A 13,997-nucleotide genomic window follows, 5' to 3' on the forward strand; every position below is an offset into this window, starting at 1 on the left:
AACCCGGCGACACTGGATTATAGGGTGTTGGTGAGCTCATTATTCTAACGAGCTCATCAGGGGGAATTGTTAGATTATAATATTATTTTATGCCATGTTATACCCCTAATTAAAGATTGTGAATTATTATGTAGTTTTAGTTTGCATCATTCTCCTGAATTAGAAGATGATAACTATTGCATTTGTTAAACTGATTTGCATTACATTAGACTGCTGATTTATTGTGGATGAATGATATTGTTTTATGATGCATTATACTGCTGAGTTATAAGAAATACTGTTTGCAGAAAGTCATCACCTTATTGGTCTGATTAGAAGAGAACAGAACATACTGGAGTTTTCTGCCCCATCTCAGCAGGAGCAGATAAACGGGGAGCCAAGGTCGTAGCTTAGGCGCCGTGTGAGAGAAAGGATGTGAATGTTTAGGCTTTTATGATAAGGTGGAGGCACCAGAGGCTATAAGAGTTTGAGCAATGTGTAAAGGATACTGGCAAGTGGCTTTGGCACCAGAAGCGAGAGAGCTGACAGCCTTCAAAACTCCTTTTGGTATGTACCAATTTAAAGTCATGCCATTTGGGCTTCAAGGTGCACCAGCGACATTCCAACGATTAATGGACCATGTACTGAGAGATGTGTCAGCATTCTCTGCAGCATATCTGGATGACGTGGTGGTGAACAGCCAGTCCTGGGAAGAGCATGTCATTCACCTACAGAAGGTGCTACACTCCATCAGAATGGCTGGACTGACTATCAATCCCAAGAAGTGCTCCATAGCCAAGAGAGAAGTGGAGTACTTGGGCTTTGTAGTTGGCTCTGGGAAGATAAAGCCGCAGGTTGGAAAGATTGAAGCAATTCAGTCCTTCCCAGTTCCGACAACAAAAAGGAAGGTGAGAGGTTTTCTGGGTCTAGTAGGCTGGTACCGGAAATTCATACCTTCTTTTGCAGAGCGATCCACTGTACTGAATGACCTCACAAAAGGCTCAGCCCCCAACAAAGTGCGTTGGACAGAAGACTGTGAGCAAGCATTCAGAGACCTCAAGGAAGCAGTTTGCACACATCCAGTTCTACACAGTCCAGACTTCAACAAGCCATTCATCTTGCAAACTGATGCTTCAGGAGTTGGCCTTGGTGCTGTCCTTCAGCAAGAGGTGGATGGTGAAAGAAGGCCTGTGGTGTTTCTGAGTCGGAAACTACTCGACAGGAAGACGAGGTATTCGACGGTGGAGAAAGAGTGCTTGGCCATGAAATGGGCTATTGAGGCCTTGAGGTATTATCTTCTGGGACGTCACTTCACTCTGGAGACTGATCATCGTCCCCTCCAGTGGTTGAACCGCATGAGGGATGCAAATGCCCGCATTGCAGGATGGTACTTGTCTTTGCAGCTTTATGACTTTACGGTCCAGTATAGGCCAGGGAAGTCAAATGTGGTTGCTGATTGTTTATCTAGGATGACAGAGGACTGAAGCACTTCGCGCTCAAGAGAGGGAGGAGGAAATGTAAGGAAGAGGACTCCCTTACTGTATTTTTTTTTTTTTTGTGCCTGTCCCGTTTGGCTCTTTTGCCATCAGAATTATTGTCTAAAGGCAAAGAAAGATGCCCAACGGATTTACTTTACCAAATTGACCATCCCAGCCTTGCCGTAATGGTCCATTTGATTCACCTTTTATTGTTCATTTCATTTTCACTTACTGAATACGGGACAGACTTGACTGTATTTATATTATATGTATAGCACTTTAGAGCACACCTTTCACTTTATTAAAAGCACCTTATCAAGCAATTTATGAGCATTGCACTTTAAGCATGGATTTGCACACAAGAAGTTTAAATATTTATTGACTATTTATTGGGAATTTTAAAATCAGTTGGTAGCCTTATTTCAGATCCTGCACAGCTGCTCCTCATCAAGGAATGTGGTGGTTGTCTGTCAGGAGAGAAGAATGGTGATTGAGATTGTGATTAAGGTTTACCAGTAAGGAAAACTAATGCAAACGTGTGTGTGAAATCTAGGGATAAAAGTGGTGCAAATAAGTGTTTGTAAGTTAATGATTACTCACCTTTCTTGCCTGTGTCCTCTTCAAGGTGTTTGGGCAAATGTTTCCCCTGGGGTCCAGACACCATTTAAAGGTTCCGGGAGAGACCATTGGTAAAGAGAGTGTGGTGAATCTTTTTGTGCTTGGGTTTCTGGGTTTTTATAATATTGGGTTTGGTGTAACATTAAGTGTGAAATATTTATTAATATGTAAATGTGGAAATGTATTTATGTATTTATTTATTCTAATTAATATATTGTATACTGTGGTGGAAGGTTGGGATTTAAGAATTTACCTGAGAGTGGAATAATGGTTAAGTCTGTGACAGCTGAACATATTTAAGGCTGCCAGTTGTCATTAGAGGTGGATTTTTTGTGCTGTGAAGAAGCTCGACAAGTTAATTGTTGTAAGGAGAGCCATATAGCAAATAAATACTTTGTTCCACTACACTTGCCTTGGTCTGTCTCACTGTGTTTCCAGCCGCTAAGGGCCGCCCTGTTACAAGGACAAACAGCAGCACATGTTCTCTAAATGTTTGCAGTCATTTTTAAATGACGCTGATACTACATGAGACATTTTCCACATTTATTGTCTTTGAACAGAGAATAATAAAGCCATCAAACATACACAGGCTTCTGCAAATACAAACTTCTGTGGTGCATTTGATGACCTGCAGAGGAGAACAAGTTGGGCTTTTCAGCCCTAACACAACAAGAACAGCTGTGGAACCATTGGCCATTTGCCATAGTGTAGCTGAGTCAAAACAGCCCAAGTGCTGAGAGGGAAAACATGATGATTTATGTAAAGTCATAACTGGCTGCAGCAGCTGAGCTTTGACCTGTGAGCTGCAGCTTAAGCTTCTTTTATGGTTCAGTGTTTAATGTTTAAACTGTTTATGGCTGCACACACGCCCGCAGTCAGGTTGTATGCATATTGAAATATTATATACAGTGTGGCAGCTGACCTTTGACCTTTGACCTGCGAGCTTCAGACTCATTGCTGGTGTGAGGTGTTTACTATTGAAGCTTGCAGACACACCCACATCCTCTAATTTGTTCTCAGGGTTGTTCAGTGTGTTGGAGTTGGAGCAGAAACCTGCTGCAGGTTAATTATTGATCAAACAATATCACACAAGGTGCAGCAGCTGACCTTTGACCTTTGAGCTTCAGACTCTTTGCTGGTGTGAGGTGTTTAATACTATTGAAGCTTGCAGACACACCCACATCCTCTGATTTGTTCTCAGGGTTGTTCAGTGTGTCGGAGTTGGAGCAGAAACCTGCTGCAGGTTAATTATTGATCAAACAATATCACACAAGGTGCAGCAGCTGACCTTTGACCTTTGAGCTTCAGACTCATTGCTGGTGTGAGGTGTTTAATACTATTGAAGCTTGCAGACACACCCACATCCTCTAATTTGTTCTCAGGGTTGTTCAGTGTGTTGGAGTTGGAGCAGAAACCTGCTGCAGGTTAATTATTGATCAAACAATATCACACAAGGTGCAGCAGCTGACCTTTGACCTGCGAGCTTCAGACTCATTGCTGGTGTGAGGTGTTTAATACTATTGAAGCTTGCAGACACACCCACATCCTCTGATTTGTTCTCAGGGTTGTTCAGTGTGTTGGAGTTGGAGCAGAAACCTGCTGCAGGTTAATTATTGATCAAACAATATCACACAAGGTGCAGCAGCTGACCTTTGACCTTTGAGCTTCAGACTCTTTGCTGTTGTGAAGTGTTTAATGTGACTTCAGCCTGCAGACACAGAGGACTGATGAAGCAGAAGATTGTCTCTGTTTCTACACAGACCTGGTCCAGACAGCAGAGCTGCAGAGGGAAGACGTTCATGGGAAGAAGCTGAGTAAGTGCAACGTCCTCTTTGAATCCTGGATCAGGAAGTGAAGCCGGGGAATATTTGGTGTTTCAATAAGGTTTCTGTCTTTGACTCAGTCTGCTGTCACTTTGTTTCAGAGAGAAAAAGAGATTTCAGATTAACTGCATTATATGCTGAGTAACTAAATGCTGCTAGTCTGTGGTGTCACTCCCAGCAGCATCACGTCATTTCTTTACTCTGACCTTTAACATCAGTTAACTTAGCTAGCAGAGCAGCTAGCAGTTAGAGTATGAACTCTGTGTCAGCAGTCAGCTTGGTCCTGGTGGTCACCTGGTTTCATGTTTGCTGATGATCCAGATGTGTCCACATAATTATTTATTTCTGTAAATGTAAAGACTTTACAGATAAACAACAGCAGCCCTCTGGCTGGACTCTAACCTGTGAGTTTCCTGTGACTGAAACCACAAGCTGACATTTTCCTTCTGAAGCAGCTGAATGGATGTTTAAGTTTAACTGCATACATGGTGCAAATAAACCCGCTTTGGATGGTTTGGAGGCGGAGCCCAAAGCAGGACAGGATTCTAATGTGATTGGTCACTTTGATGAGGTGGCTGGAACTCAGGTGGTCGAGCAGGTCACCTGCTAACCAGAAGGTTGGTGGTTTAATGCCAGTCTGCATGGTGTCCTGGTGAATGTTCGACAGGAAACACTTAGACACATGGAAAAAGTGCTTGTGTGAACGTACAAGTTGTGTAAAGCTTGTGTTTGAAAAATAAAGTTTATTTCTTATTATTTATTTTATAATAAAGTTTTTTCCTGTGCAGCAGTGGAAATACTGACAACTATAGCTGGATTATTTATTTGAACTCTTTTAAACCAGAGGCTTCAGACGCAGGTTCTGCAGCCTTTAATGGTAATAGTCAAAGTGTGATCGGTGAATTGTGAGCAGCAGAAAGGAGGAAAGCACTAATGCTGGCACAAGGGGCCACAAGCCAGTGTACTCCAAGTGCCAGCCTGGGTAAATGGGGAGTGTTGCATTAGTAAGGGCCTTCTGAACTAAAGCTTTACCAAATAAAATGCGTGGATCATAATGAATAAGACTGTCATGCTACTGATGGCTGAAAGAAAAGGAAGAGGAGGAAGGAGGCATGTTAGGAGTAGGGATGGGTATCGTTTAGGTTTTATCCGATACCGGTGCCAAACCGGTACTTTTGAAACAGTGCCTGTGCTTAATCGGTGCTCGAATCAGTGATTAAAGAATGGAGAACACAAACTTTGTCCAAAAACCTCTCATGTTTTTATTTTTAGCAGTCTCTCTTTTTCTGCAAAATGATAATCAAGTTAGCCTTTTCTGTTGATACAAGATACCTCCTTTGGTTGGAACCGGTGCTTAAAGAATGGAGAACACAAACTTTGTCCTGAAACCGCTCATGTTTTGTTGTTTTTTTTGTAAAAAGATAACAATGTTAGCCTTTTGTGCAGCTATAGGGCATATATGGTATCACTCTATCAAACAAGAAGACAGCAGCATGTAACTACAACGGTGTTTGCTTGTTCACCTTACATTAATGTAATAACGTGGTTAGCCTACTCAACGTAAATTACACACAAACAACATTAAGCTACACACGCAGAGAAGAACAGCTGCTGCTGCCGTCATCATCCTCATCATTTCTGCTCCTCTGGCAGGGCTAGGGGCCAGGACTCTCCTCTTCAGGTTCTTGGGGGATGTTGCTAACTCCGTGTCCGATAACAGGCACCACACCCGCAGTAGTTGTGCTCGGTGTGAGGTCTTGCAGGAAGCTATCAAATACGGTGCATTTCTCGGCTTAAAAAAAAAACCACTATGCGTCGCCGGGTGTTTCATGGTAAACAGACTGATTCTTATATAGCGCTTTTCTACTCTCCCAGAGTACTCAACATGCCACATTCACCCAATCACACCAGCACTTTATCTGTACTCAGTGCTTTCTAAGTACATTCACACTCCGAATGTGGAGAGCAAGTTGGGGTTAGTATCTTGCCCAAGGATACTTGGCACGAGGAGCCTGGGATCGAACCATCAGCCTTCCGACCAGTAGGTGACCAGCTCTACCTCCTGAGCTACAGCCTCCCTGTTTCACCAGATTCGAGGTGTTACCTCCTTTGCACAGTATCAGCTTAAAGCACTTGTTGCAGGCTGCTGAGTTTGCATCTTTTGCTGTGAAGTACAGCCAGACTTTGACCGCTTAGCCTTGGGCATTTTTAATCTGTCGCTCTGCTCTAAAAGAACATATGTACCGGGGCCCGCCTACTATCCTTGGAAAGGTAAAATGATTGGCTAGAATCCAAAGTGTATGACATCTCAGGAAAAAAAGCACCAAAATGTGCACTGCTTTTCAGTCTGGTTACTACCGTTTATGTCAGACCCGGTGCCATAATGACATCAGATACCGGTGCCCATCCGCAGTTAGGAGGCAATGGTAGAGAAGGAAAGACAGGAGATGGTAAATGGCCTGCATTTGTATAGCGCTTTTCCTAGTCCATAGGACCCCAAAGCGCTTTACACTACATTCAGTCATCCACCCATTCACACACTGGCGATAGCAAGCTACATTGTAGCCACAGCTGCCCTGGGGCGCACTGACAGAGGCGAGGCTGCCGGACACAGGCGCCACCGGGCCCTCTGACCACCACCAGTAGGCAAACACGGGGTTAGTATCTTGCCCAAGGATATTTGGCATGCAGCCAGGGTGCAGCCTGGGATCGAACCACCGACCTTCTGATTAGTGGCTGACCTGCTCTGCCACCTGAGCTACAGCCACCCAGAGTGGAGGTGATGTATCTAAATGCATCTGAACAAAGCAGAAGTGCACACCAAACTCAACGGATAGTCAAATGTAGAATCACAGAACAGAACTGCAGGCTGAGTTTGGATGTTTGTCTTTCACACCTCTCTGTGTCTCACACACACAGTGACGTCAGACACAGTCACACTCACTGTTCCATCTGCTTTGTGCACAAATTCATTACTTTCTTCCTTCAATGATCTACATACTACGTGCTGCCCAGTGAATACTTTGCAATGTATTCCATCCCCTTTCAAGGCAGAATTACCCAGTTTATTCCCCATTACAAGACAACAATCAGTCACACTCACACAGACCACGTCTGGCCCGCACTCGCTCACACGTGCGTTTACCCACCAATGAGAGCTCTATCCTCCTTACATATTGGTGGATAAACCAAACACTCAACGCCCTCAGTGGCAGAGGAAAAACCTCCTTTCGGTGGAGCAACCATCCTTAACCCTCCTTAAAAACTGGCGAAGAAACCAGACCTCCTTAGAATAATTAAAAAACTGGTGGGGAAACCAGACCTCCTTAAAAAAAATAAAGAAAAACCGGTGGAGAAACCAGGTAGCTTCTAAAACACCATCTGTTTTAGAAAACAAAACAGATGGTGAATTCTTTAGAGAATTTTCTAGAAATCTTTTTCTTTCAAAACAGAATTCAGAATATTGATCTTTGACATGGAAGCTGTTTCTACAGGATCCTGATGGACACTCAAAGCTTTCATAAAATGTTCTCATTAGTTGTTTGCAGCAGAATATCACCTGATGTGAACCAAAACAACAAAAGTGCTCTGCACATGTGTGTGAGACTACAGATTCTAGAACCAGAACTGCTGATTTCATTACTCTGAACTTTTAAAGGCAGGTTTTGTATCTGAGAGCAGGGACACTTGCTGTGTTCAGTGTGACTCGTCTCTGCAGAAGGTCAGGGCTCTGATAGTTGCAGTTAGCGGGTGACTTACTGGGCAGGTGGCTCCTGAGTGTCTGTGGGAGTCAGGGTTCATTATGGTCCTGGTTGCTACTGGAAATAAAGAAACAAAAGGAGTGTGTGTTGTTCAGGAAGTACAGACTGTAGCTCAGCAGGTAGAATTACTAACTGGAAGGTTGGAGGTTTGATCCCTGGCTGCTCCAGTCTGCATGCCACGGTATCCTTGGGCAAGATGTGGAACCCCGACTTCCTCTCCGATGCATCCATCATAGTGTCATTGTTAGAAAAAGAAGTGCTTGTGTGAATGAAGCACGCTGTATAAAATGCTTTGACTGCTCATACAGAAAAGCAGCTCATAAGAACTGGTTCATTTTCCAGATAATTCCACTATTAAGACAACAGACATTTGGGAGGCTTTCTCTGAGAGTAACACTGAAAGTCTTGCTGCTCCTCCACAAAATGAACTTCAGATTAAAGACACAGCTCAGCTAAACACAACTCAAACTAATCTACACTATTTTTCTTTATTACGCAGCGTTTTTATAACTATTTCCAGATGTTTCTAAAGATGAAAACAGAATTAAACTCCAGCCTGATGCGTTTCTGAGGTTCCTGACTCTGACCGTCCCTCAAACGCCTCTCTGGGCGTTTCCTTCCGTCGCTTTTACTTTCGCTTTCGTGAATGTTGTGGCGCAGTTGATCGTCTTATTAAATTCAGTTCTTTGCATTCTTTTGGCGGCGAAGAAAAACTGGGCTCAAAGTGGTCAAACTCAAAAAATGATCTTTATTTTACATTCCCGGGAACGGAGAACTGTTAGGCGCTATCATGCACCCACAGCTCTGAAAAAAAAATCACAAGCTGCATGTGTATATATATTTCTGCTACGTCACATATAGTTTCGATCAAAACAACTCCTTACATAGTAGCAGTTGATGACAATGACAGCTGCAGAGTTTGTGTCTGATGTATTAAGTATGAAACACTGTTGGGCTAAAATCTGGTCAGAATGAATCCAGGTGCAGGTGTGTCAGTTTAGGACCACTGGACTAACATCCAAGTGCTCACAATATAAAGTGTATTCTGTAGTAACATCCTGGTGTTGCAGCAACAGTCCCACATGGAAACGTCAACACTCAAACTCAAAATCTCTTTTTGTCAACAATAAAATGACAGCAGACCAATTTGATCAAAGTTGGTAAAAAGCTTCAGAAATTAGTAAAATATTAAAAAGTGTCTTGATGCTCAATCATCCAGTAAATCCCCAAAAAGTTGATTCTGTTCATCTGGATGTTTTCAGCAGCATGGATCAGTGTGAGGACAGAGAGGAGGGAGTCCCTCCCTCTAAAAGCACTCTGTGTGGGGAACATGAGAGCCAGACCAAAGCTCAGAGGTGAGATGACCATCTCTAACTGTCCATGACTCTTCTCCATGTCACAGCTCAGCACTCACATCACTGCTCCATCATTATTCACACTCATACCTCTGTGTGTGTTGTTTTAAAGCCCAGAGCTGTGGGGCGTACCAGGCTCAGCTGGACATAACCCTGAAACTAATCCAGAGCCTGGACCTGAACCCAGCTGTGTTTCCTTAAAGAGCAACAGGTCGAAGGATGCTGGTGTAAAATTTAACAAAAGACTGTTATGTGACAAAGAGTAAGTACATTATTTTTATGAGATTGTTCATCATGTCTTTAATTTAATATTTCCAGTTTTTCCTTCCTGTCTCATGAAGCTGTGACATTTATTGTTTTTCTTTTAGGATCAATAAGAGGCCAGAATCTCCTGGACCTGAACCCAGCTGTGTTTCCTTAAAGAGCAACGACTCGAAGGATGCTGTTATAGACTTTAAAGGCTGTTCTTCTGCTGCTGAGAGGTAATGTGTGTCTAGATGTTGTTCCTGACTCTGTATTTCTGAATAAATCCTCATGTTTAATATCAGCTCAGCTCTTTTTCACACACATTTCTATGTTGGTATGTGAAGCGGTGTGTGTTGGAGTGTTTCCACAAACACAGCAGTCAGAGTGGAAAGAGTGGATGTTGTAGGAGGTGTTTGTGTAGTGAAGAGGCTGAGTGTCTGTAGGACTCCAGCTGCTCCAGCAGGTGTCTCCTTTGTGCTTTGCTTCAAACACAGTGTAGGGAGGAGCTTCCACTCAGGTGTTTCAGGTGTTGCTGGATGGAGGAGGACAAATAGTTTTTCCCTTCAGTGACACTTCAGCAGCTCAATGTTCTGGGAGATGTTTGTCTTTATGAAGGTTTATGGATTCTTGTTCTTACTTTGGTTAAACTGAGCAATACATTTTCCATCTAACATTTAAAGTAAATTTCCAGGTGAATAAAAGATCTGCAGCTGCAGCCTCTGTGATGTTTCACAGTCTGAAAGTAACAAATTCAACCAGAGTTCAAACAAAGGCTTAATATACGTGTGTGTTTGATATAATGCCAACAAGTACAAACAGGTGTTCTTACAGGTCTTAATCACAGAGGTCTGATAAGTCTGGTGACTTTCACACTCAGCAATTTTGCTGCCTTTTATTTTATATTGGCCTTTTTAAAGCCCTTCAAAGTCTCCCACATTCATACAGAGCTTTTAACACCAAACTCCTTTACAGTCCTTCTCCTCTCACACACGATCACACGACTGATTTGTCTGCAGCAGCTGTGTTACTGCTAGTATTTTATTATGTGTGTAATCTCCTCATATTGTTCCTGTGGTTTAGTTTGACGTCCTTCTACAAACTCAGCTGCTCTGTTGCTGATACACGTCTCCATGAATATGATTGATCAGATGCTGCCAACACCATGTGTTTCATGTGAGCGCTCAGCTGAAACCCTGGGTTGACTTATCGAGTTAATAACAAGCTTCACGTGACTGTGAATGCTAAAGTGAATCCAGATAAAGGAAAGAGACCCTGCTAATGTTGGACTCACTTCTTAGTGTAGATCCCAGGAGGAAGTTCAACATAGCCATTCTTTGTGCTAGCTCGACCAAACCTGAGAGCACAGTGCAGGATAATGATCATCATCTGTCTCTGTCAAGGACATTTAAAATCCACAAATAACAAACATAATTATATTTGATCATTAAAAATATGTTTTCAATTAAAAAAGCATGAGCACACTGGTGGATTACAGAAACATGAAAACTGGTTAACAGTAAAGTTAATTTAGGTGTAAACAAAGTGTCAAACATACTTAAGTAGAAGGACTGATGTTTGTGTTAAAATACCCTCTTAAAGCTGAAATACTGATTCAACTTCTTTCTCCAAAAGTTGATTCTGTTCATCTGGACGTAGCGTTTTGTGGGAGAAACATTTCGTCTCTCATCCAGGTGACTCCTTCAGTCTCAGCTGACTGCAGGATTCAATCTTATAAACAGGACATTTGCATAATGACTGAAACCAGCCCACTGAAGGAACAATGGGCTGTGAGGTCAGTTCCTTAATCTTAATTATGCAATTCTCATGACCATTGATCAACAACCACTGATCAATGGTCATGAGTACCATTCACAGAGAGTTGGGGAACGGCTGCAATCACAGCATGTAAGATGGTGACAGATGTACCCTTAGGCCCCCTCCTCAATTCAGAGATGGTCTTTCCCTTTTCACGTAAATGGCCTCCTTGACTCCGCCTTCAAACCAGCGTTCCTCCCTGTCCGGGATGTTACATCCTCATCATTGAAAGAGTGTCCACTGGCCTGTAGGTGTAAATAGACTGCAGAGTCCTGGCCTGACGAGGAAGCTCTTCTGTGTTGTAGCCAGAGGTTGTTTGGTTTCCTCGATGTATAAATCCTGCCAATCGTCCTGCACTTAACAGCGTACACTATGTTACTCTGTTTGTGTCGGGGGACCCGATCCTTGGGGTGGACCAGTTTTTGGCGCAGCGTGTTTTGGGGTTTAAAAGCCACAGAGACCCGGTGTTTAGAAAAAATGCGACTCAGCTGCTCCGACACTCCTGACACATATGGGATAGCTACAGGTTTTCTCTTAGGCAGCGGTTGTCCTTCTCTCCTGGATCGACTGGAACTTTCTTTAGGAGCCTTTCCAGCTTTGACAAAAGTCCAGCTGGGACACATTTACGCTACGTCCAGATGAAGAGAATCAACTTTTGGAGATTTACTTTCCTGGATGATTGAGAATGCATCAAGACGTTCCTCCTAAAGTGTTATTCAGAAAAAATGACAAAAAAAGTTTTAAAAATAAGGATTAAAATATTAAAAACTATGTTTTTGAGTTTCCTGATGTAGCACAAAAATATATGAACATAACTGTATATAGGACAGATATTTTACGGTTCTTTTAGGCAGCACCAAAAAACAAAAAGACTATTTTTAAGCTGTCTGAGGTAGTGAGTCAACATGTCACACTGGGTCAAAGGTCAGGGAGTAAAAGTGTGTTTTAAAGGAGGTTTAAAAGCAGCGAGTGAAGGAGCCTGTCGAGGTAAATCGTTCCATAACTGATCAAATTCAGTTGGTGGACCTCTGTGTGAAATCAAGCATCTGGTTCACAGAGAGGATAACCCTCACATGGGCTGTACAACATTATATAGGGAGACATTGTATTTTTATTTTATTTTTTATTCCTATTTATTCTATTTATCCCCTTTGTATATTTTATTTATATCTGTCTCTGTATTTATATGTGTGTGTGTGTGTGTGTGTGTATATATATATATATATATATATATATATGTATATATATATATATATATATATATATATATATATATATATATATATATATATATATATATAATAAAACAATTCTGTAACTGTAACTTCGGTCGTTGCTGTGCTTTTTGGAAGTCGAATTTCCCAGAGGAACCCACCCGAGGGATTAATAAAGTTCTATCTTATCTTATCTTAAAAACAGAGATTATCGTAGCCATCGCTCTCTCGCATGGACGTGGCAGTCTTGCTGTCTGCTGCGAATCCTCCCCGTACCTCCGTGACCTCGTCTGGTATCTGCTCCCTCCTCTGTAAGAGGACAGTAAAGGAAAACACGTCTCTGCCCAGTCTTGGAAATCTAATCTTATCATCCATTGTTCTTCTAGGGCCTCTTCTTCTTGTGGCCTCAGCTAACTGCTAATATTTAAATGGCTAACATTAACATGTGTGCCAGCCAGGTTCACATTTATGATGAACTATGATTAATTAACTGATGTTGAAACTGGAGCTTTACTGACCTCTGAAATTCCTCCTAAAGTGTTATTCAGTGTTGTGACAGTCAGCTGCTTCAGCTGCTGCTGGGATGGGCTGTGGCAAAGAGAACAGAGAAAATCCAAATCAGAGTTTTTCTCTGAATTAAAAGCAAGGAAACAACAATATATTCTACATGGTGAAACTGATGGTTTCTGGTGTTTGGGTCTGTTTTTCTGTATTTATGCAGATAAAGTGTAAACTCAGATGAATTATAGCATCAAATGTTAAAGGAAAATATCAGGATGAGTGTCTGTGAGCTGAGAAGGACGTGAAGCGAGCAGTTTATCCCAGAGCTGAAGCTGCTCTGTGTGCAGAGATGAGCTCAGATTCCTGCTGTGATTGATCAACAGTCACAGAAATGTAGACTTGTAGTTATTACTGCAGTATGGTCACAGCAGATACTGATAAACATGTATTATGAGGATGATGATCAAGTTTCTCACTCTCTTCTTTAAATCTCAGTTTGTTTCTTCTTCACAGTTTATCTGTTAATTTATTAATGAATAACACTGAAAGAGTTTCTGTTATATTTCCCCTTGAACATCAGCTTATTAGGGCGGCATTAGGAAATAGCCCCCCTCCAAAGAATGAATAAATGAATGATGATAATAATAAAATGATTCAAAAGCAGAGCTCAGAGTGGTAGAATGGTCAAACATGGATCCACGGGTGGTTCAACTGCATTTGGTGACGTGACTAAAGCAAATCTTTCAAATAATCCCACCATCAACGGGATGTTGTCTCCTTTATTACGGTTACTTTACTTGGTCACCGTGTGAATTTCTTGGAAATGAACCAAATTCTTTTATTTGTTGGTTGTTGCATATTTAACCTCTACAGTCAGGAAAGGAGGAGATGAGGCCTCAACAATGTTGGGTTGTAGCTGTGCTTCAGGTTAGAGTGAGTGTCCATGGAATAAATGTAAGTCAGTGAACTGGAAACATGACTGTGTTCAAACTTTGTTTTCCTTTTTATAATGAGTCTAATCAAAGGTGGACAGAAGTATCTCCACTGTGACTTTTCTGTGTCACCATCAGAGCTTCTGCACAGTGTGGAGAAAGATCCAGAAGCAGAGCTGGACTGCAGACAGCCAGTCAGAGCAGCTGTGTACAAAGTAAGACTGAACATCTGTCTGCTGATGGACTCATTTCTGAAAACTGGACTTCTTGTGTTG

The 13,997-nt window shown here is 42.1% G+C and overlaps 1 protein-coding gene across 1 annotated transcript in view; it reads left to right on the forward strand.

Moving 5' to 3' along the window:
* The first annotated feature begins 611 nt into the window (after positions 1–611).
* Positions 612–13,997, forward strand: part of LOC112433846 (protein NLRC3-like) — a 33,008-nt gene continuing 19,622 nt past the window's right edge. The window contains exons 1-4 of the mRNA XM_076882275.1: positions 612–1,366; positions 9,127–9,276; positions 9,383–9,496; positions 13,861–13,937. Of these exons, the coding sequence (XP_076738390.1) occupies positions 612–1,366; positions 9,127–9,276; positions 9,383–9,496; positions 13,861–13,937 (1,096 nt within the window). The remainder of the gene's footprint in view (positions 1,367–9,126; positions 9,277–9,382; positions 9,497–13,860; positions 13,938–13,997) is intronic.

This window comes from Maylandia zebra, linkage group LG3 (assembly GCF_041146795.1).
Source record: "Maylandia zebra isolate NMK-2024a linkage group LG3, Mzebra_GT3a, whole genome shotgun sequence".
NCBI lineage: Eukaryota > Metazoa > Chordata > Actinopteri > Cichliformes > Cichlidae > Maylandia > Maylandia zebra.